Raw genomic sequence first — 24,007 nt, 5'->3', positions numbered from 1 at the left:
GGTTCACAAGGAACACTCTTGCTGGTTCACAAGAAACACTGTTGCTGGTTCACAAGGAACACTCTTGCTGGTTCACAAGGAACACTGTTGCTGGTTCACAAGGAACACTGTTGCTGGTTCACAAGGAACACTCTTGCTGGTTCAGAAGGAACACTCTTGCTTGTTCAGAAGGAACACTGTTGCTGGTTCACAAGGAACACTGTTGCTGGTTCAGAAGGAAGACTGTTGCTAGTTCAGAAAGAAGACTGTTGCTAGTTCAGAAGGAAGACTGTTGCTAGTTCAGAAGGAAGACTGTTGCTAGTTCAGAAGGAAGACTGTTGCTAGTTCAGAAGGAAGACTGTTGCTAGTTCAGAAGGAAGACTGTTGCTAGTTCAGAAGGAAGACTGTTGCTAGTTCAGAAGGAAGACTGTTGCTAGTTCAGAAGGAAGACTGTTGCTAGTTCAGAAGGAAGACTGTTGCTAGTTTAGAAGGAAGACTGTTGCTAGTTCAGGAGGAAGACTGTTGCTAGTTCAGAAGGAAGACTGTTGCTAGTTCAGAAGGAAGACTGTTGCTAGTTCAGGAGGAAGACTGTTGCTAGTTCAGAAGGAAGACTGTTGCTAGTTCATAAGGAAGACTGTTGCTAGTTCAGAAGGAAGACTGGTGCTAGTTCAGAAGGAAGACTGGTGCTAGTTCAGGATTAAGACTGTTGCTAGTTCAGAAGGAAGACTGTTGCTAGTTCAGAAGGAAGACTGTTGCTAGTTTAGAAGGAAGACTGTTGCTAGTTCAGGAGGAAGACTGTTGCTAGTTCAGGAGGAAGACTGTTGCTAGTTCAGAAGGAAGACTGTTGCTAGTTCAGAAGGAAGACTGTTGCTAGTTCAGAAGGAAGACTGTTGCTAGTTCAGAAGGAAGACTGTTGCTAGTTCAGAAGGAAGACTGTTGCTAGTTCAGAAGGAAGACTGTTGCTAGTTCAGAAGGAAGACTGTTGCTAGTTCAGAAGGAAGACTGTTGCTAGTTCAGAAGGAAGACTGTTGCTAGTTCAGAAGGAAGACTGTTGCTAGTTCAGAAGGAAGACTGTTGCTAGTTCAGAAGGAAGACTGTTGCTAGTTCAGAAGGAAGACTGTTGCTAGTTCAGAAGGAAGACTGGTGCTAGTTCAGAAGGAAGACTGTTGCTAGTTCAGAAGGAAGACTGTTGCCAGTTCAGAAGGAAGACAGGTTATTCAAGTTACTTGAAAGACTGGAAGTTTCAGTTTAGTACATAAATATATTGAATAAAGGTAAGAGTATTCTGGGATATATTTCTAGATGTTGTAGCACCAATATATCTAATAGAATTGTTCACCTTGTTCCTGCCCTTGTTGAGCCCCAGTTGGATTATACTGTTCATTGTTGGTCTCTGTATTACAGAATGAACATAAGTTCACTTGGTCTTGTTCAGAGAATAATAACAATCAATAACAGGAATTAGAAACCTCCTTTATGAAGAGAGATTAAGAAAAACTAAATTCACATTCTCTTATTCGTCCTTTATGTGCCTCTAGGCGGCCCCTTTATGTGCCTCTAGGCGGCCCTTTATGTGCCTCTAGGCGGCCCTTTATGTGCCTCCAGGCGGCCCCTTTATGTGCCTCTAGGCGGCCCCTTTATGTGCCTCTAGGCGGCCCTTTATGTGCCTCTAGGTGGCCCTTTATGTGCCTCTAGGCGACCCTTTATGTGCCTCCAGGCGGCCCCTTTATGTGCCTCTAGGCGGCCACTTTATGTGCCTCTAGGCGGCCCCTTTATGTGCCTCTTGGCGGCCCTTTATGTGCCTCTAGGCGGCCCCTTTATGTGCCTCTAGGCGGCCCCTTTATGTGCCTCTAGGCGGCCCTTTATGTACCTCTAGGCGGCCCTTTATGTGCCTCCAGGCGGCCCCTTTATGTGCCTCTAGGTGGCCCTTTATGGTCCTCTAGGCGGCCCTTTATGTGCCTCTAGGCGGCCCCTTTATGTGCCTCTTGGCGGCCCTTTATGTGCCTCTAGGCGGCCCTTTATGTGCCTCTAGGCGGCCCTTTATGTGCCTCTAGGCGGCCCTTTATGTGCCTCTAGGCGGTCCTTTATGTGCCTCTAGGCGGCCCTTTATGTGCCTCTAGGCGGCCCTTTATGTGCCTCTAGGCGGCCCTTTATGTGCCTCTAGGTGGCCCTTTATGTGCCTCTAGGCGGCCCTTTATGTGTCTCTAGGCGGCCCCTTTATGTGCCTCTAGGCGGCCCTTTATGTGCCTCTAGGCGGCCCTTTATGTGCCTCTAGGCGGCCCTTTATGTGCATCTAGGCGGCCCTTTATGTGCCTCTAGGCGGCCCCTTTATGTGCCTCTAGGCGGCCCTTTATGTGCCTCTAGGCGGCCCTTTATGTGCCTCTAGGCGGCCCTTTATGTGCCTCTAGGCGGCCCTTTATGTGCCTCTAGGCGGCCCTTTATGTGCCTCTAGGCGGCCCCTTTATGTGCCTCTAGGCGGCCCTTTATGTACCTCTAGGCGGCCCTTTATGTGCCTCTAGGCGCCCCTTTATGTGCCTCTAGGTGGCCCTTTATGTACCTCTAGGCGGCCCTTTATGTGCCTCTAGGCGGCCCTTTATGTGCCTCAAGGCGCCCCTTTATGTGCCTCTAGGCGCCCCTTTATGTGCCTCTAGGCGCCCCTTTATGTGCCTCTAGGCGGCCCTTTATGTGCCTCTAGGCGGCCCCTTTATGTGCCTCTAGGCGACCCTTTATGTGCCTCTAGGCGGCCCTTTATGTGCCTCTAGGTGGCCCCTTTATGTGCCTCTAGGCGGCCCTTTATGTGCCTCTAGGCGACCCTTTATGTGCCTCTAGGCGGCCCCTTTATGTGCCTCTAGGCGGCCCCTTTATGTGCCTCTAGGCGGCCCTTTATGTGCCTCTAGGTGGCCCTTTATGTGCCTCTAGGCGGCCCTTTATGTGCCTCTAGGCGGCCCTTTATGTACCTCTAGGCGGCCCTTTATGTGCCTCTAGGCGGCCCTTTATGTGCCTCTAGGCGGCCTTTTATGTACCTCTAGGCGGCCCCTTTATGTGCCTCTAGGCGCCCCTTTATGTGCCTCTAGGCGGCCCCTTTATGTGCCTCTAGGCGCCTTTTTATGTGCCTCTAGGCGGCCCCTTTATGTGCCTCTAGGCGCCCCTTTATGTGCCTCTAGGCGGCCCCTTTATGTGCCTCTAGGCGCCTTTTTATGTGCCTCTAGGCGGCCTTTTATGTACCTCTAGGCGGCCCCTTTATGTGCCTCTAGGCGCCCCTTTATGTGCCTCTAGGCGGCCCCTTTATGTGCCTCTAGGCGCCTTTTTATGTGCCTCTAGGCGGCCCCTTTATGTGCCTCTAGGCGCCCCTTTATGTGCCTCTAGGCGGCCCCTTTATGTGCCTCTAGGCGCCTTTTTATGTGCCTCTAGGCGGCCCCTTTATGTACCTCTAGGCGGCCCCTTTATGTACCTCTAGGCGGCCCCTTTATGTGCCTCTAGGCGGCCCTTTATGTGCCTCTAGGCGGCCCCTTTATGTACCTCTAGGCGGCCCCTTTATGTACCTCTAGGCGGCCCCTTTATGTGCCTCTAGGCGGCCCCTTTATGTGCCTATAGGCGGCCCCTTTATGTGCCCCTAGGTGGCCCCTTTATGTGCCTATAGGCGGCCCCTTTATGTGCCTCTAGGCGCCCTTTTATGTGCCTCTAGGCGGCCCCTTTATGTACCTCTAGGCGGCCCTTTATGTGCCTCTAGGTGGCCCCTTTATGTGCCTCTAGGCGGCCCTTTATGTGCCTCTAGGCGCCCCTTTATGTGCCTCTAGGCGGCCCCTTTATGTGCCTCTAGGCGCCCTTTTATGTGCCTCTAGGCGGCCCCTTTATGTACCTCTAAGTGGCCCCTTTATGTGCCTCTAGACTGCCCCTTTATGCGCCTCTAGGCGGACCCTTTATGCGCCTCTAGGCGGCAGCTTTATGCGCCTCTAGACTGCCCCTTTATGTGCCTCTAGGCGGCCCCTTTATGCGCCTCTAGACTGCCCCTTTATGTGCCTCTAGGCGGCCCTTTCATGTGCCTCAAGCCGGCCTCTTTATGTGCCTCTAGGCGGCCCCTTTACGTGTCTCTAGGCGGCCCCTTTATGTGCCTCTAGGCGGCCCTTTATGTGCCTCTAGGCGGCCTGTTCATGTGCCTCTAGGCGGCCCCTTTATGTACCTCTAGGCGGCCCCTTTATGTACCTCTAGGCATCCCTTTATGTACCTCTATTTAGCCTTTTTATGTGCCTCTAGGCGGCCCCTTTATGTACCTCTATGTGGCCCGTTATGTGTCTCTAGGCGGCCCGTTACGTGTCTCTAGGCGGCCCTTTATGTGCCTCTAGGCGGCCCTTTATGTGCCTCTAGGTGGCCCTTTATGTACCTCTAGGCGGCCCTTTATGTGCCTCTAGGCCGCTCCTTTATGTGCCTCTAGGCGGCCCTTTATGTACCTCTTGGCGGCCCTTTATGTGCCTTTAGGCCGCCCCTTTATGTACCTCTAGGCGGCCCTTTATGTACCTCTAGGCGGCCCTTTATGTGCCTCTAGGCGGCCCCTTTATGTGCCTCTAGGCGGCCCTTTATGTGCCTCTAGGCGCCCCTTTATGTGCCTCTAGGCGGCCCTTTATGTACCTCTTGGCGGCCCTTTATGTGCCTTTAGGCCGCCCCTTTATGTACCTCTAGGCGGCCCTTTATGTGCCTCTAGGCGGCCCTTTATGCGCCTCTAGGCGGCCCTTTATGTACCTCTAGGCGCCCCTTTATGTGCCTCTAGGCGGCCCTTTATGTGCCTCTAGGCGGCCCTTTATGTGCCTCTAGGCGGCCCTTTATGTGCCTCTAGGCGGCCCTTTATGTACCTCTAGGCGGCCCTTTATGTGCCTCTAGGCGGCCCTTTATGTGCCTCTAGGCGGCCCTTTATGTACCTCTAGGCGGCCCTTTATGTGAATCTAGGCGGCCCTTCATACGCCTCTAGGCGGCCCTTTATGTACCTCTAGGCGGCCCTTTATGTGCCTCTAGGCGGCCCTTTATGTGCCTCTAGGTGGCCCTTTATGTGCCTCTAGGCGGCCCTTTATGTGCCTCTTGGCGGCCCTTTATGTGCCTCTAGGCGGCCCTTTATGTACCTCTAGGCGGCCCTTTATGTGCCTCTAGGCGCCCCTTTATGTGCCTCTAGGCCGCCCCTTTATGCACCTCTAGGCGACCCCTTTATGTGCCTCTAGGCGGCCCTTTATGTGCTTCTAGGCGGCCCTTTATGTGCCTCTAGGCGCCCCTTTATGTGCCTCTAGGCGGCCCTTTATGTGCCTCAAGGCGCCCCTTTATGTGCCTCTAGGCGGCCCCTTTATGTACCTCTAGGCGACCCCTTTATGTGCCTCTAGGCGGCCCTTTATGTGCTTCTAGGCGGCCCTTTATGTGCCTCTAGGCGGCCCTTTATGTGCCTCTAGGCGGCCCTTTATGTGTCTTTAGGCGGCCCTTTATGTACTTCTAGGCCGCCTTTTATATGCCTCTAGGCGGCCCCTTTATGTACCTCTAGGCGGCCCTTTATGTACCTCTAGGCGACCTTTTATGTGTCTCTAGGCGGCCCTTTATGTGCCTCTAGGCGGCCCTTTATGTACTTCAAGGCGGCCCTTTATGTGCCTCTACGCGGCCCCTTTATGTACCTCTAGGCGGCCTTTTATGTGTCTCTAGGCGGCCCTTTATGTGCCTCTAGACGGCCCCTTTATGTGCCTCTAGGCGGCCCCTTTATTTACCTCTAGGCGGCCTTTTATGTGTCTCTAGGCGGCCCTTTATGCACCTCTAGGCGGCCCCTTTATGTACCTCTAGGCGGCCTTTTATGTGTCTCTAGGTGGCCCCTTTATGTACCTCTAGGCGGCCTTTTATGTGTCTCTAGGCGGCCCTTTATGTGCCTCTAGGCGGCCCTTTATGTGCCTCTAGGCGGCCCTTTATGTGCCTCTAGGCGGCCCCTTTATGTGCCTCTAGGCGGCCCCTTTATGTGCCTCTAGGCGGCCCCTTTATGTGCCTCTAGGCGGCCCTTTTATGTACCTCTAGGCGGCCTTTTATGTGCCTCTAGGTGGCCCTCTATGTGCCTCTAGGCGGCCTTTTATGTGCCTCTAGGTGGCCCTCTATGTGCCTCTAGTCGGCCCCTTTATGTGCCTCTAGGCGGCCCCTTTATGTACCTCTAGGCGGCCCCTTTATGTGTCTCTAGGCGGCCCTTTATGTGCCTCTAGGCGGCCCTTTATGTGCCTCTAGGCGGCCCTTTATGTACCTCTAGGCGGCCCCTTTATGCACCTCTAGGCGGCCCTTTATGCACCTCTAGGCGGCCCTTTATGTGCCTCTAGGCGGCCCCTTTATGTGCCTCTAGGCGGCCCCTTTATGTGCCTCTAGGCGGCCCCTTTATGCACCTCTAGGCGGCCCTTTATGCACCTCTAGGCGGCCCTTTATGTGCCTCTAGGCGGCCCTTTATGTGCCTCTAGGCGGCCCCTTTATGTGCCTTTAGGCAGATTTTTATGTACCTCTAGGCGGCCCCTTTATGTGTCTCTAGGCGGCCCTTTATGTGCCTCTAGGCAGCCCTTTATGTACCTCTAGGCGGCCCCTTTATTTACCTCTAGGCGGCCCCTTTATGCACCTCTAGGTGGCCCCTTTATGTACCTTTAGGCGGCCCTTAATGCACCTCAAGGCGGCCCCTTTATGCACCTCTAGGCGGCGCCTTTATTCACCTCTAGGCGGCGCCTTTATGCACCTCTAGGCGGCGCCTTTATGTGCATCTACGCAGCCCCTTTATGCACCTCTAGGCGGCGCCTTTATGCACCTCTAGGCGGCGCCTTTATGTGCATCTACGCAGCCCCTTTATGAACTTCTAGGCGGTCCTAACCTAACCTATGAGAGACGTTCAGGGGACGGAAGTTTACTTGTAGTAAACTCCATGTAAGTTGTTTACATTATACTGTGAATATTGTCCACAAGAGAGCGGAGGGGGAGAGGGCGATGGACCCAGAAGCTCAGCTGGGAACCCTAACAAGAAAATAAATTAATATTTCAAAGCCCAGTTAATATGGTGTAACAAAGTTCGTCGTGGAGATAGCTTTCGCACTGTGCAAAGTTGTACTAGCTAAATACATGCGAGTATGTGGGTAACACATACCCAGCAGGCACATACCTGCTGGGTATGTGCCCTGTTGGACACATACACAGCAGGAATTACTGTTAGATATTTGGTGAGGCTATCTTCCTAACCTAACCTAACCTAACCTAACCTAATCTCGCATTGACAAACATTAAGTTTTATTGGTATAGATTTATTGTTTCTTGTTCTATTCTGTGTTGATATAGTTAACAACTTATCATTATTACCTTTGATTTAACTTTTCATCCCTTTAACTACATCAATCATGTTATCTATACTTTCCGAAGAATGTGTAAACATAGCTTCCTTAATCTCTCTTAATAAGGGAGATTTCTAATTCCTGAGATCAACTTTGTCATTCTTCTCTTTACGGGTTCAAGTTAAATTATGTCCAGTATATTGTATGTTGACCAAACTGAACTGCATAATCTAAATAGGTCCTTACAAGAGCAAGATAAAGGCAGAGAATAACATTACTAAATGCTACACCGTATATTTCTGTGTGAGAAAATGAGCACCATTACTCTACCTAAACCAGAAGCCAACACCACAATGATCACAGGAGTTAGGTCAAAATATTGACAAGTTTTAAGTTATAAAATATAACAAAATGCAGGAGGCAGACTTTGGAATTTTATTTGTTTTAGTGATCTCAAAAATGTATTTCTGACCCAATGTTTAACACTAACATCTTGTTTTAATAACGTTAAATTGTTCTTCCAGATGACAGAATTCTGAAGAATATAAAGACAGAAGAAATTAACTAGTTAAAGAACAAATTGATAATAACAAATAAATCTGGAACCGAACATTGCATTAACATGTGAACACATTTTGTAAAATTTGGTTTATTTGGAAATCACTTATATTGTTGGTCAATTAAGTGACTGTATTATGGTTAATGCAGTCGGATCATTACCGATTAGGTCCGAGTTTGATTCCCTGGCAGTGTGAGATGCTCAGCCTCCTGATACCTCTGTTCACCTAGCAGTAAACATTAACCTGGAAATTAGTCAACTGTTGAGGGATGCATCCTGAGGAAGGTCTGTCGTTGGCTTAGGAAGGCCTACACAAGCCTAACAAGCTGCCCGTCTCCGACAGTGAGAAACAATGTTATGTTTTTAAACATAATATAATAACAAAACCAGCGTGGGACATTTACTGCTTGTGTGAAACTTGACAACAGTTGTGTGAGGTGAGAATCATACGGCCCAATATGGCGGCCTCGAGTCCTGTTATCCAACCGGAAGATGTGAACAGACTGCGGTATGGACTGGCTGTGACTAAGGCAGGACGAGACGCGCTAGCAAGTGTGTTTATGTGGTCGTACCGGGGCACCTTCCCAGTAGTGACTTACCTCACTCAGGACTTGGGGTACACCAATGCTCAGTACAGGCGTGTCTTCGATGCTCAACAGAGGGATAAACTCGAAGCTTCCTCTGACGCGGCAACTTTTGACATCACCCTGTTGTATAAACTCCTGCAACGTGTGTGTGGTCTGGCTGAGATGAATGACCCCACGTGGACCACTCAAGGGCCTCAGGGACCATCACTTGAACACCTCATTTACAGCCTGAAGCAACACCGAAACACGTTGGCCCATGATAATGTGGGAATGTCAGAGCAAGATCTTACGTCAACACTGACGGAGCTCAGTGACTTATTGGCTAAGATGCTGGCTGAGGCCCGCGTCCGGTGTGGGACAAACAGCCAGGATGTGTACCACGTGACCAGAGATGTCACCAAGTATATTGGTGGTCTGCTAGCGAAGGTCAGAGAGCCGCTGGATCCCTCAGATGTGGCGCACTTGCCTCAGCTCCGCCAGGAGATTAAGATGTTCAAAAGCCACATCACAGAAGAGGTTAAGCAGATGAGCAAGCAGGAGCTAACTGACGGGTATAAACTGCTGTACCAGATTGTTCCCGCACCCTGGCTCCTCTTTAACATTAACTACAACCCAAGTCTTGCTTTTACACGACTACAACTCCTTGAAGATCCCGTCATAGGGGCAAGACCCTCCCATGCGGCCAAGGGTCAGGATAACACAAGACCCTCCCACGCTGCCAAGGGTCAGGATATAAACTATGAAGACATCTTGAGTATGAGACGAGAGGACGGTAGAGTCCCTCAGTGTGTCCTCCTGACGGGGGAAGGTGGTATGGGCAAGACAACTTTACTCAAGCTCATCCTCGAGAAGTGGGTAGAGGACCCTGCTGCCATACGTCACCTGGGCACTGTGGACCTCGTTTTCTATGTACAGTGCAGGGACTCACATCTTAATACCTTCGATGGTCTCCTCCGCCAGTTACTGCCTCAAACACCTAGTGATTCTGGTGCCGACTTCCAGCTGTTTAAGGAGATAATCTTGAGCTTAAATATATTAGTCCTGATTGACGGCTACGACGAGGTCAACGACCATTCAGGAAGGCTGGTGGAGGAGCTGTTGCACCTGCCTGGCAAGGATGTGAGGTTGGTGATAACCACACGGCCGGGGTGGGACCAACAACTGTCACAGCTCGTCCCACACACCAGACCTCGCTGCAACATCCTCGTCTTGGGCATCACTCCAGAACGTCGCGTGGAGTTCGCCGAGAGAACCATCAAGGTGCTGGTGGAGGAAGAGTGCCAACGGAGTGTCATCACAGGGAGGTTTACCCAGCGGCTGGAGCAGATGAGTCAGTTCCTGGGTGAGTACCTCAACACTCCACTCACCTTGACCTTGTTGGCGCTGCTGTGTGTCGAGGCTCAAGAAGAATTTAACAACCTCACCACAAACACTCAAGTCTACGAGAAGATTCATGACTTCATAACCAGTAAACTGGTGTCCAGACTCACAGACAAACACGTGACCGAACCCAAAGGAAAATGTGACGAAAATGTGAAAAAGTTTTTGAGGTTCTTAGAAGAGATTAGTTTAAGAGGGATCCAGAGGCAGGAGTACGACCTTTGGCCGGAGACGGAAGCGGAGATTAGGGAGAAGTGTGACACTCTGGGACTGCCGCAGGAGGAGGTCTTGTCCAACTATTTCACAAGAACCAGCTACCGTCGGGGCCTCAATGTGGTGTGGGTGTTTGGCTATTTTCACGCCAGGTACCAGGAGTATTGTGCCAGCAGGAGGCTGGTCGCTCTCTTGTTGAAGGCTGAGCAAGACCGAGGTGATCCACCATCACACCGTGTGTCAGGGGAAAGCTCTATAATCATTGACCACTTGGTGGATGTTGTACGTAAGAAAAAGGGTTCCTTGGGAGATCACCTGAGAGGGTCAAAGTTTGATATTAGAGTCGTGCAACATGAGCTTTGGGAGCGCCCCAGATGGCAAAGTATTTTAGTCAGCACTACCGGGGTGCTGTGTGCCCGGGGAGTAGAGCACAGGTTCATTACTCACATAATTGACCTGTGCGAGATGGTTACACTTGAGCCTGACAAGCTGTTGAAGCATGTAGCAGAGTCCCGCGGGAGTGAGCACGTCATCCAAGCCGTGTGTGAGAAGCTGCGTACAGAACACAGGTGGAGAATAGAGAGTGTTGACTCGTGTGTTGTCCTGCCGCTTGTTCTTAAGAAGGTGACACCTAAGAACATTTACCTAAGAATATACGATACACCCCAACTAAAGCAGCGCCTGTCTGCACTGTCTGTGCTGGCAAAAATGAAGGTAACCATATCCTTAGATCTTCACTATAGTTTATACAGAAAAGAGACAAGTGTTATAAATAAACAATGTTTGGAGAGGCTGACAGCCCCCGGCAGTAAGTGTACCTTAGAGGGGTTTGATGGTCACTTGTCTGAGGCAGCCATACCCCTCCTGCCTCACACCCTCGAGAGCCTCATCCTGCGCCTCACACTACAGCAACTGCCCGTCCTCATCCGTCACCTGCCTCACCTTCCTCACCTGCAGTATCTTGGTAAATATTCATATTTTCCACCATAATTTTTAGGGTTATTTATTAATACCAAAATTACGCAAAGGGATTCATTCGTCATGTTTAATATAGTAATTCAGATTTACATTGTTTACATATATGTTTACAACCTTATGGACGAAAGATTCCTTATATTGTTTACAAACATAATCACCTTAAGGGTGACAAACACCTTATATTGTTTACAAATATAGTCACCTTAAGGGTGACAAACACCTTATACTGTTTACAAATATAGTCACCTTAAGGGTGACAAACCTTCTACTTTGATTACAAATATAGACTTATTAAGGGCGACTACTCCATGAATAATAAATTTTCGAAACATTCCGCTGCTGTATATATTCTTGTGCATAAATAATTTCATGAAGTATTTAGCGACGCCAAACTTTTGGTTCAGATGACTTACCACTTTGACTTTGACTCGTGGTACAGATCTCCTTTCACTGTGACCTAATTCCTGTTCAAGATGACCTTTCACTGTGACCTAATTCCTGTTCAAGATGACCTTTCACTGTGACCTAATTCCTGTTCAAGATGACCTTTCACTGTGACCTAATTCCTGTTCAAGATGACCTTTCACTGTGACCTAATTCCTGTTCAAGATGACCTTTCACTGTGACCTAATTCCTGTTCAAGATGACCTTTCACTGTGACCTAATTCCTGTTCAAGATGACCTTTCACTGTGACCTAATTCCTGTTCAAGATGACCTTTCACTGTGACCTAATTCCTGTTCAAGATGACCTTTCACTGTGACCTAATTCCTGTTCAAGATGACCTTTCACTGTGACCTAATTCCTCTTCAAGATGACCATTCACTGTGACCTAATTCCTCTTCAAGATGACCATTCACTGTGACCTAATTCCTGTTCAACATGACCTTTCACTGTGACCTAATTCCTGTTCAAGATGACCTTTCACTGTGACCTAATTCCTGTTCAAGATGACCTTTCACACTGACCTAATTCCTGTTCAAGACGACCTTTCACACTGACCTAATTCCTGTTCAAGATTACCTTTTACTGTGACCTAATTCCTGTTCAAGATGACCTTTCACTGTGACCTAATTCCTGTTCAAGATGACCTTTCACTGTGACCTAATTCCTGTTCAAGATGACCTTTCACTGTGACCTAATTCCTGTTCAAGATGACCTTTCACTGTGACCTAATTCCTGTTCAAGATGACCTTTCACTGTGACCTAATTCCTGTTCAAGATGACCTTTCACTGTGACCTAATTCCTCTTCAAGATGACCATTCACTGTGACCTAATTCCTCTTCAAGATGACCATTCACTGTGACCTAATTCCTGTTCAACATGACCTTTCACTGTGACCTAATTCCTGTTCAAGATGACCTTTCACACTGACCTAATTCCTGTTCAAGACGACCTTTCACACTGACCTAATTCCTGTTCAAGATTACCTTTTACTGTGACCTAATTCCTGTTCAAGATTACCTTTCACTGTGACCTAATTCCTGTTTAAGATGACCTTTCCTGTGAACTTAATCCCTGGGTTAATTTGATCTTCCGTAACTTTGATCCTTAATTCAGGTGACCCATCTATCCCTGTGACCTTGATACTTGGTCCAGATGACCTTTCACTGTGACCTTGATCCCTTGGTTAATTAGACCTTCCGTAACTTTGATCCTTAATTCAGGTGACCCATCTATCCCTGTGACCTTGATACTTGGTCCAGATGACCTTTCACTGTGACCTTGACTTAGTTTATATGACCTTCTAATGAGACTTTGACCATTGATAAAGATGACCATGACTGTGACCTTGACCATGACACAGATGACCTTGACCATTGACACAGATGACCTTGACCATTGACACAGATGACCTTGACTGTGACCTTGACAATTGATACAGATGACCTTGACTGTGACCTTGACCATTGATACAGATGACCTTGACTGTGATCTTGACCATTGATACAGATGACCTTGACCATTGATACAGATGACCTTGACAATTGATACAGATGACCTTGACCGTGGCTTTTAAAAGCTATTAATAAATAGTTTAGATGCTATTAATACTGTCCAAAATACGGACTTGTCATCAGGTAATAAACCCAGCAGTAAGGTGAGTGGATGGCTCAGTATGTCTTCTTGTTATATCTTAGAACATAACAGTAACGACCGTGACTGTATCTCAGTGTATGTCTTCAGACATTAACCTGAACACCAAGAGCTACGTGGACCCGGACACCCTGGAGGCCCCGGGTTACGTGGACCCGGACACCCTGGACGCCACGGGCTACGTGGACCCGGACACCCTGGAAGCCACGGGCTACGTGGACCCGGACACCCTGGACGCCACGGGCTACGTGGACTCGGACACCCTGGACGCCACGGGCTACGTGGACCCGGACACCCTGGACACTCTGCCGTACCAGGGAAGGACGCTCATCCTGACCATCAGGCGGCGCCTCACTGATGACGACCCCGCCATAGACTGGTGCTGGCACCTGGCGGCTCAGCTGTGTCCTCCCTCAAGAGGAGGGTATAGTGTCCTGTGGTTCCCTGACACGCGTCTCACCAGTACGTATTGACGACATTTTAACACGTGAATATCTGTAACTCAGTTGTTTAATTCACAGTGCTTCCAGTGGTTTCAAAAATATTTTTACAATAAAAGTCATGAATTAGAGAACTTATAAGGCTTCTTGAGTAACTTTGAGCACCGTTTAGCGACCAAGAATATTCATTAAGCAAGCTTCACTGCTTATAAGATAACAGTGATCAATATTTAGCCCAACATTGTCTTGCTTAATACAAGCTAGATTTACTTGATATAAGTTTTCTTTGGCATGAGTGTGTGACATAGACAGGTGTGGGTGGGGAGAGTAGCCAGGTGTGGGCTTCCATGTTCCCTCTCATGTGCAGGTGTGGGTGGGGAGAGTAGTCAGGGGTGGGCTTTAGTGTTCCCTCTCATGTGCAGGTGTGGGTCGGGAAAGTAGCCAGGTGTGGGCTTCCGTGTTCCCTTTCATGTGCAGGTGTGGGTCGGAAGAGTAGCCAGGTATGGGCTTCCGTGTTCCCTCTCATCTACAGGTGTGGGTCGGGAGCGTAGCCAGGTGTGGGCTTTAGTGTTCCCTCTCATGTGCAGGTGTGGGGAGGGAGAGTAGCCAGGTGTGGGCTTTAGTGTTCCCTCTCATGTGCAGGTGTGGGGAGGGAGAGTAGCCAGGTGTGGGCTTCCGTGTTTCCTCTCATCTACAGGTGTGGGTCGGGAGAGTAGCCAGGTGTGACAACGTTTGTTTTCATGTATTAGCTACGTTATTGTGTGGTTGTAAATAAGTTGCCACAACTTACTGCACAACTTTGGCTAAACAATTTTGAGACCGTGTCGCAACCTTAAATGTTGCATAAAAATCGTTTTCCTGATTGATGGAATATATATAAAAAATGTAGAAATATTTTAAAAATATATTTCTACATATACTAGAAATAAAACTGAAGCATAATAACAGGCAGGTTAAAAATATTTTATTCATTACTTTCACTTAATGGAGAATCCATGGTAGTGGTGGTGGAATTGTTGCTGGGTTGTGGTTGGTGGCTGTGGTGGTAGGTTGTGGTTGGTGGCAGTGGTGGGTGATGTTTATTGTTGGTGGTAGTGGTTGGTTCTAGTGGTGGTTAATAGTTGTGGTTGGTGGTGGTGGTGGTTGATTGTTGTGGTGGTTAATGGTTGTGGTGGTTGATTGTTGTGGTGGTTAATGGTTGTGGTGGTTGATTGTTGTGGTGGTTAATTATTGTGGGGGTTGATTGTTGTTGAGGTTAATGGTTGTGGGGGTTAATTATTGTGGTGGTTGATGGTTGTGGTGGTTGATTGTTGTGGTGGTTAATGGTTGTGGTGGTTGATTGTTGTGGTGGTTAATGGTTGTGGGGGTTGATTGTTGTGGTGGTTAATGGTTGTGGTGGTAAATTATTGTGGTGGTTGATGGTTGTGGTGGTTGATTGTTGTGGTGGTTGATTGTTGTGGTGGTTGATGGGTGTGGTTGGGGGTTAATTGCAGTGGTGGTTGTTGTGGTTCGTGATGGTAGTGGTTGATTGTTGTACTTTATGTAGTGGCGATTGTTGGTTATAGTTCGCGTGGGTGGTGGTTTATTGTGTTGTTTGGTGGTAGTGGTGGTTGATTGTTGGTGGTAGTGGTGGTTGATTGTTGAGGTTGTTGGTGGTGGTTTATGGTTGTTGGTGGTTGATAGTTGTGGTTAATGGTAGTGGTTGTTGATAGTAGTGGTTGAGGGCAGTGGTAGATGGTGGTTGTGGTCGTTTGTGGTTGACTGTACTGGTAGTTGTTGAGGTTCGTGATATTGGTGGTTGATTGTTGTATTTTGTGGTAGTGGTGGTTGATTATATTTGGCAGTAGTGGTGTTTGATTGTTGTTGGTGGTAGGGGTGGTTGATTGTTGTGGTTGGTGTTGGTTTATGGTTGTTGTTGATAGTAGTGGTGATTGATTGTTGTGATTGTTGATGATTGAGGTGGTTGATGATTGTTTAGGTTGATGGTTATTGATGGTTATGGTTATTGATAGTAGTTGAAATTGAAATTGAAATAAGTTTATTGAGGTAAAATACACACAAAGGGATGAGGAAGCTCAAGCTATTCTCACCCCGTTCAGTACAACGTGTTCATACATATATAGACACACATCACAAACAATAAACATATTACCGAACATTCTGAGAGATAAACATATACATTTCCTCCTTTACACAAGTAGTATGGTATCAGACGTACACACAAATACTTTTATGACTTAGGTATACTGTATAGACAATTTGCAAAAGACATGCAGATAATTCAACAAAAGATTACAGTCTTGGTGCAAAATTCTTATATCTCTCCAGAATACCATCAACCTTTCCGTTGTGACACATCCAGGCTATTTGTTCAGGAACAGTCCTTATCTCAGTGTTTCTATATACATTAATCAACGGACAATCAAGAACATAATGGGCAAGGATGTGAGACCTTAACATACCACATAGTTTACACTTCGGGTCATTATCATGAACACCTATCCCATATTCCCAGTAATATTTGTACCCAAGCCTGAGCCGCATGTGTACAGTCACTCCAAGCATTTCTCCTTTTGCCATAAGTGAAATGGGTGTTTTGACTAACACACACATGTAGTGTTGCTTGGTTTGACTTCCCTCATACATTATACCTCTCCTCGCTACTTCTGCCTGTGCCTGAATATTTCTGATTTTGCTTCTTATTTGTCTCATTGTGAATTTGCATTCGATGTCAACTTGTGGTTTTGATGTGGCACGTTTGGCCAAGTCATCCGCCACCTCGTTGAGCACTATTCCAACATGAGATGGAATCCACATGAATTTTACATTGTGACCTTTCAGCCGCATCTCAGTTATCCTTTTCTTACAATCCTCAACTATGGACATGAAGACTGGATTTCGACTGTTTAAGGACTCAAGTGCTCCTCGGCTATCGACAAATACAAAAACATCTTTGTCGTCATGACGTACTTCCTCCAAACACGCCAGAATGGCCTGCAGTTGAGCACTGATAGTAATGGTGGTTGGTTGTTGTAGTTAGAGGAGGAGGTCGAGGAGGAAGGAGGAGGAGTAAGGAGGAGAAAGAGGAGGCAGGAGGAGGTCGAGGAGGAAGGAGAAGGTCGAAGAGGAAGGAGAAGGTCGAGGAGGAAGGAGAAGGTCGAGGAGGAAGGAGAAGGTCGAAGAGGAAGGAGAAGGTCAATGAAGAAAGAGGAGAAGGTCGAGGAGGAAGGAGAAGGTCGAGGAGGAAGGAGAAGGTCGAGGACGTAGGAGAAGGTCGAGGAGGAAGGAGAAGGTCAAGGAAGAAAGTGGAGAAGGTGGAGGAGGAAGGAGAAGGTCAAGGAAGAAAGAGGAGAAGGTCGAGGAGGAAGGAGAAGGTCGAGGAGGAAGGAGAAGGTCGAGGAGGAAGGAGAAGATCGAGGAGGAAGGAGAAGGTCGAGGAGGAAGGAGAAGGTCAAGGAAGAAAGAGGAGAAGGTCGAGGAGGAAGAATGAGAAGGTCGAGGAGGAGAAGGTGTTGGTGGTGGCTGTTGGTTGTTGTTAGTGGATGATGATGGTTGAAGAACATAGAAGGATTAGGAAAAATAAGGACGGCAGGAACGAGAAGGAAGTTTAAGGTAGGAGTAGGAAGATTACGGAAGGTGGAGTGGTGGAGAGTGGTGTGTGACAGTGGTGGAGAGTAGTGTGTGACAGTGGTGGAGAGTGGTGTGTGACAGTGGTGGAGAGTGGTGTGTGACAGTGGTGGAGAGTGGTGTGTGACAGTGGTGGAGAGTGGTGTGTGGCAGTGGTGGGGAGTGGTGTGTGACAGTGGTGGAGAGTAGTGAGTGGCAGTGGTGGAGAGTGGTGTGTGACAGTGGTGGAGAGTGGTGTGTGACAGTGGTGGAGAGTGGAGTGTGACAGTGGTGGAGAGTAGTGAGTGGCAGTTGTGGAGAGTGGTGTGTGACAGTGGTGGAGAGTGGTGTGTGACAGTGGTGGAGAGTGATGTGTGACAGTGGTGGAGAGTGATGTGTGGCAGTGGTGGAGAGTGGTGAGTGGCAGTGGTGAAGAGTAGTGAGTGGCAGTTGTGGAGAGTGGTGTGTGACAGTGGTGGAGACTGGTGTGTGAAAGTGGTGGAGAGTGATGTGTGGCAGTGGTGGAGAGTGGTGTGTGACAGTGTTGGAGAGTAGTGTGTGGCAGTGGTGGAGAGTGGTGTGTGACAGTGGTGGAGACTGGTGTGTGACAGTGGTGGAGAGTGATGTGTGGCAGTGGTGGAGAGTGGTGTGTGACAGTGGTGGAGAGTAGTGAGTGGCAGTTGTGGAGAGTGGTGTGTGGCAGTGATGGAGAGTGGTGTGTGACAGTGATGGAGAGTGGTGTGTGACAGTGGTGGAGAGTGGTGTGTGAGTGGTGGAGAGTGGTGTGTGGCAGTGGTGGAGAGTGGTGTGTGACAGTGGTGGAGACTGGTGTGTGACAGTGGTGGAGAGTGGTGTGTGACAGTGGTTGAGAGTGGTGTGTGACAGTGGTGGAGAGTGGTGTGTGACAGTGTTGGAGAGTGGTGTGTGGCAGTGGTGGAGAGCGGTGTGTGACAGTGGTGGAGAGTAGTGAGTGGCAGTTGTGGAGAGTGGTGTGTGACAGTGGTGGAGAGTGGTGTGTGGCAGTGGTGGAGAGTGGTGTGTGGCAGTGGTGGAGAGAGGTGTGTGACAGTGGTATGGAGTGGTGTGTGGCAGTGGTGGAGAGTGGTGTGTGGCAGTGGTGGAGAGTGATGTGTGGCAGTGGTGGAGAGTGGTGTGTGACAGTGGTGGAGAGTGATGTGTGGCAGTGGTGGAGAGTGGTGTGTGACAGTGGTGGAGAGTGGTGTGTGGCAGTGGTGGAGAGTGGTGTGTGACAGTGGTGGAGAGTGATGTGTGGCAGTGGTGGTGAGTGGTGTGTGGCAGTAGTGGAGAGTGGTGTGTGACAGTGGTGGAGAGTGGTGTGTGACAGTGGTGGAGAGTGGTGTGTGACAGTGGTGGAGAGTGGTGTGTGACAGTAGTAGGGAGTGGTGTGTGACAGTGGTGGAGAGTGGTGTGTGGCAGTGGTGGAGAGTGGTGTGTGACAGTGGTGGAGAGTGGTGTGTGACAGTGGTGGAGAGTGGTGTGTGACAGTGGTGGAGAGTGGTGTGTGACAGTGGTGGAGAGTGGTGTGTGACAGTGGTGGAGAGTGGTGTGTGACAGTGGTGGAGAGTGGTGAGTGACAGTGGTGGAGAGTGGTGTGTGACAGTGGTGGAGAGTGGTGTGTGACAGTGGTGGAGAGTGGAGTGTGACAGTGGTGGAGAGTGGTGTGAGACAGTGGTGGAGAGTGGTGTGTGACAGTGGTGGAGAGTGGTGTGTGACAGTGGTGGAGCGTGGTGTGTGACAGTGGTGGAGAGTGGTGTGTGACAGTGGTGGAGAGTGGTGTGTGACAGTGGTGGAGAGTGGTGAGTGACAGTGGTGGAGAGTGGTGTGTGACAGTGGTGGAGAGTGGTGTGTGACAGTGGTGGAGAGTGGTGTGTGGCAGTGGTGGAGAGTGGTGTGTGACAGTGGTGGAGAGTGGTGAGTGACAGTGGTGGAGAGTGGTGTGTGAAAGTGGTGGAGAGTGGTGTGTGGCAGTGGTGGAGAGTAGTGTGTGTCAGTGGTGGAGGGTGGTGTTTCACTGTGGTGGAGAGTGGTGAGTGACAGTGGTGGAGAGTGGTGTGTGGCAGTGGTGGAGAGTAGTGTGTGTCAGTGGTGGAGGGTGGTGTTTCACTGTGGTGGAGAGTGGTGTGTGGTAGTGGTGGAGAGTGGTGTGTGGCAGTGGTGGAGAGTAGTGTGTGTCAGTGGTGGTGGGTGGTGTTTGACTGTGGTGGAGAGTGGTGTGTGGTAGTGGTGGAGAGTGGTGTGTGGCAGTGGTGGCGAGTGGTGTGTGGCAGTGGTGGAGAGTGGTGTGTGGTAGTGGTGGAGAGTGGTGTGTGACAGTGGTGGAGAGTGGTGAGTGACAGTGGTGGAGAGTAGTGTGTGTCAGTGGAAGAGGGTGGTGTTTCACTGTGGTGGAGAGTGGTGTGTGGTAGTGGTGGAGAGTGGTGTGTGGCAGTGGTGGAGAGTAGTGTGTGTCAGTGGTGGTGGGTGGTGTTTGACTGTGGTGGAGAGTGGTGTGTGGTAGTGGTGGAGAGTGGTGTTTGACTGTGGTGGAGAGTGGTGTGTGGTAGTGGTGGAGAGTGGTGTGTGACAGTGGTGGAGAGTGGTGTGTGACAGTGGTGGAGAGTAGTGTGTGGCAGTGGTGGAGAGTAGTGTGTGACAGTGATGGAGAGTGGTGAGGGGCAGTGGTGGAGAGTGGTGTGTGGCAGTGGTGGAGAGTTGTGTTTGGCAGTGGTGGAGAGTGGTGTGTGACATTGGTGGAGAGTGGTGTGTGACAGTGGTGGAGAGTGGTGTGTGGCAGTGGTGGAGAGTAGTGTGTGACAGTGGTGGAGAGTGGTGAGGGGCAGTGGTGGAGAGTGGTGTGTGGCAGTGGTGGAGAGTTGTGTTTGGCAGTGGTGGAGAGTGGTGTGTGACATTGGTGGAGAGTTGTGTTTGGCAGTGGTGGAGAGTGGTGTGTGACATTGGTGGAGAGTGGTGTGTGACAGTGGTGGAGAGTTGTGTTTGGCAGTGGTGGAGAGTGGTGTGTGGAAGTGGTGGAAAGTGCTGTGTGTGGCAGTGGTGGAGAGTGGTGTGTGGCAGTGGTGGAGAGCGGTGTGTGACAGTGGTGGAGAGTGGTGTGTGACAGTGGTGGAGAGTGGTGAGTGGCAGTGGTGGAGAGTAGTGAGTGGCAGTTGTGGAGAGTGGTGAGTGGCAGTTGAGGAGAGTGGTGTGTGACAGTGGTGGAGAGTGGTGTGTGGCAGTGGTGGAGAGTGGTGTATGATAGTGGTGGAGAGTGGTGTGTTGCAGTGGTGGAGAGTGGTGTGTGGCAGTGGTGGAGAGTGGTGTGTGGCAGTGGTGGAGAGTGGTGAGAAGCAGTGGTGGAGAGTTGTGTGTGAGTGGTGGAGAGTGGTGTGTGACAGTGGTGGAGAGTGGTGTGTGACAGTGGTGGAGAGTGGTGTGTGGCAGTGATGGAGAGTGGTGTGTGGCAGTGGTGGAGAGTGGTGTGTGGCAGTAGTGGAGAGTAGTGAGTGGCAGTGGTGGAGAGTGGTGTGTGAGTGGTGGAGAGTGGTGTGTGGCAGTGGCGGAGAGTGTTGAGGGGCAGTGGTGGAGAGTGGTGTGTGGCAGTGGTGGAGAGTGGTGAGTGGCAGCGGTGGAGAGTGGTGTGTGAGTGGTGGAGAGTGGTGTGTGGCAGTGGAGGAGAGTGGTGTGTGACAGTGCTGGAGAGTGGTGTGTGGCAGTGGTGGAGAGTGGTGTGTGACAGTGGTGGAGAGTGGTGAGCGACAGTGGTAGAGAGTGGTGAGCGACAGTGGTGGAGAGTGGTGTGTTACAGTGGTGGAGAGTGGTGTGTGACAGTGGTGGAGAGTGGTGTGTGGCAGTGGTGGAGAGTGGTGAGTGACAGTGGTGGAGAGTGGTGAGTGGCAGTGGTGGAGAGTGGTGAGTGGCAGTTGTGGAGAGTGGTGAGTGGCAGTGGTGGAGAGTGGTGTGTGACAGTGGTTGAGAGTGATGAGGGGCAGTGGTGGAGAGTGGTGTGTGAGTTGTGGAGAGTGGTGAGTGGCAGTGGTGGAGAGTGATGAGGGGCAGTGGTGGAGAGTGGTGTGTGAGTTGTGGAGAGTGGTGAGTGGCAGTGGTGGAGAGTGGTTAGGGGCAGTGGTGGAGAGTGGTGTGTGAGTTGTGGAGAGTGGTTAGGGGCAGTGGTGGAGAATGGTGAGGGGCAGTGGCGGAGAGTGTTGAAGGGCAGTGGTGGAGAGTAGTGTGTGGCAGAGGTGGTGTGTGGCAGTGGTGGAGAGTGGTGAGTGGCAGTGGTGGAGAGTGGTGAGTGGCAGTGGTGGAGAGTGGTGTGTGGCAGTGGTGGAGAGTGGTGTGTGACAGTGGTGTAGAGTGTTGAGGGGCAGTTGTGGAGAGTGGTGTTGGCAGTGGTGGAGAGTGGTGTGTGAGTTGTGGAGAGTGGTGAGTGGCAGTGGTGGAGAGTGGTGTTGGCAGTGGTGGAGAGTGGTGAGTGGCAGTGGTGGAGAGTGGTGAGTGGGAGTGGTGGAGAGTGGTGTTGACAGTGGTGGAGAGTGGTGAGTGGCAGTGGTGGAGAGTGGTGTGTGAGTTGTGGAGAGTGGTGAGTGGGAGTGGTGGAGAGTGGTGTTGGCAGTGGTGGAGAGTGGTGAGTGGCAGTGGTGGAGAGTGGTGTGTGAGTTGTGGAGAGTGGTGAGTGGCAGTGGTGGAGAGTGGTGTTGGCAGTGGTGGAGAGTGATGTGTGGCAGTGGTGGAGAGTGGTGTTGGCAGTGGTGGAGAGTGGTGAGTAACAGTGGTGGAGAGTGGTGTGTGAGTGGTGGAGAATGATGAGTGGCAGTGGTGGAGAGTGGTATGAGGCAGTGACGGAGAGTGGTGTGTGGCAGTGGTGGAGAGTGATGTGTGGCAGTGGTGGAGAGTGGTGTGTGAGTGGTGGAGAATGATGAGTGGCAGTGGTGGAGAGTGGTGTGTGGCAGTGGTGGAGAGTGGTGTGTGACAGTAGTGGAGAGTGGTGAGTGACAGTGGTGGAGAGTGGTGTGTGAGTGGTGAAGAATGGTGAGTGGCAGTAGTGGAGAGCGGTGTGTGGCAGTGGTGGGGAGTGGTGTGTGACAGTGGTGGAGAGTGGTGAGTGACAGTGGTGGGGAGTGGTGTGTGACAGTGGTGGAGAGTGGTGTGTGACAGTGGTGGAGAGTGGTGTGTGGTAGTGGTGGAGAGTGGTGTGTGGTAGTGGTGGAGAGTGGTGTGTGACAGTAGTGGAGAGTGGTGTGTGGCAGTGGTGGAGAGTGGTGTGTGGCAGTGGTGGAGAGTGGTGTGTGGCAGTGGTGGAGAGTGGTGTGTGACAGTGGTGGAGAGTGGTGTGTGACAGTGGTGGAGAGTGGTGTGTGGCAGTGGTGGAGAGTGGTGTGTGACAGTAGTGGAGAGTGGTGTGTGACAGTGGTGGAGAGTGGTGTGTGACAGTGGTGGAGAGTGGTGTGTGACAGTAGTGGAGAGTGGTGTGTGACAGTGGTGGAGAGTGGTGTGTGGCAGTGGTGGAGAGTGGTGTGTGACAGTAGTGGAGAGTGGTGAGTGACAGTGGTGGAGAGTGGTGTGTGACAGTGGTGGAGAGTGGTGTGTGGTAGTGGTGGAGAGTGGTGTGTGGTAGTGGTGGAGAGTGGTGTGTGGTAGTGGTGGAGAGTGGTGTGTGGTAGTGGTGGAGAGTGGTGTTTGACTGTGGTGGAGAGTGGTGTGTGGCAGTGGTGGAGAGTGGTGTGTGACAGTGGTGGAGAGTGGTGAGTGACAGTGGTGGAGAGTGGTGTGTGACAGTGGTGGAGAGTGGTGAGTGACAGTGGTGGAGAGTGGTGTGTGGCAGTGGTTGAGAGTGGTGAGTGACAGTGGTGGAGAGTGGTGTGTGGCAGTGGTTGAGAGTGGTGAGTGACAGTGGTGGAGAGTGGTGTGTGACTGTGGTGGAGAGTGGTGTGTGGCAGTGGTGGAGAGTGGTGTGTGACAGTGGTGGAGAGTGGTGAGTGACAGTGATGGAGAGTGGTGTGTGACCGTGGTGGAGAGTGGTGAGTGACAGTGGTGGAGAGTGGTGTGTGACAGTGGTGGAGAGTGGTGAGTGGCATTGGTGGAGAGTGGTGAGAAGCAGTGGTAGAGAGTTGTGTGTGAGTGGTGGAGAGTGGTGTGTGGCATTGGTGGAGAGTGGTGAGAAGCAGTGGTAGAGAGTTGTGTGTGAGTGGTGGAGAGTGGTGAGCGGCAGTGGTGGAGAGTGGTGAGGGGCAGTGGTGGAGAGTGATGTGTGAGTGGTGGAGAGTGGTGTGTGAGTTGTGGAGAGTGGTGAGTGGCAGTGGTGGAGAGTGGTGAGTGGCAGTGGTGGAGAGTGGTGAGTGACAGTGGTGGAGAGTGGTGTGTGGCAGTGGTGGAGAGTGGTGTATGAGTGGTGGAGAGTGGTGAGTGGCAGTGGTGGAGAGTGGTGTGTGGCATTGGTGGAGAGTGGTGAGAAGCAGTGGTAGAGAGTTGTGTGTGAGTGGTGGAGAGTGGTGAGTGGCAGTGGTGGAGAGTGGTGTTGGCAGTGGTGGAGAGTGATGTGTGAGTGGTGGAGAGTGGTGAGTGGCAGTTGTGGAGAGTGGTGTTGGCAGTGGTGGAGAGTGGTGTGTGACAGTGGTGGAGAGTGTTGTGTGGCAGTGGTGGAGAGTGGTGTGTGGCAGTGGTGGAGAGTGGTGTGTGACAGTGGTGGAGAGTGGTGTGTGACAGTGGTGGAGAGTGATGTGTGAGTGGTGGAGAGTGGTGAGTGGCAGTGGTGGAGAGTGGTGTGTGAGTTGTGGAGACTGGTGAGTGGCAGTGGTGGAGAGTGGTGTTGGCAGTGGTGGAGAGTGATGTGTGGCAGTGGTGGAGAGTGATGTGTGAGTGGTGGAG

General features: G+C 50.7%; 1 protein-coding gene across 3 annotated transcripts in view; it reads left to right on the top strand.

Annotated features, from left to right (window-relative positions):
* Window positions 1-24,007, top strand: part of LOC138350650 (uncharacterized) — a 53,077-nt gene that overhangs the window by 4,053 nt on the left and 25,017 nt on the right. For all 3 annotated transcript variants that reach the window (XM_069301710.1, XM_069301709.1, XM_069301711.1), the window contains exons 2-3: window positions 7,811-10,989; window positions 13,191-13,562. In XM_069301710.1, the coding sequence (XP_069157811.1) occupies window positions 8,304-10,989; window positions 13,191-13,562 (3,058 nt within the window). In that variant the 5' untranslated portion in view covers window positions 7,811-8,303. The remainder of the gene's footprint in view (window positions 1-7,810; window positions 10,990-13,190; window positions 13,563-24,007) is intronic.

Source organism: Procambarus clarkii, chromosome 46 (assembly GCF_040958095.1).
Source record: "Procambarus clarkii isolate CNS0578487 chromosome 46, FALCON_Pclarkii_2.0, whole genome shotgun sequence".
Taxonomy (NCBI): domain Eukaryota; kingdom Metazoa; phylum Arthropoda; class Malacostraca; order Decapoda; family Cambaridae; genus Procambarus; species Procambarus clarkii.
This window is presented reverse-complemented; position numbering and strand designations above follow the sequence as displayed.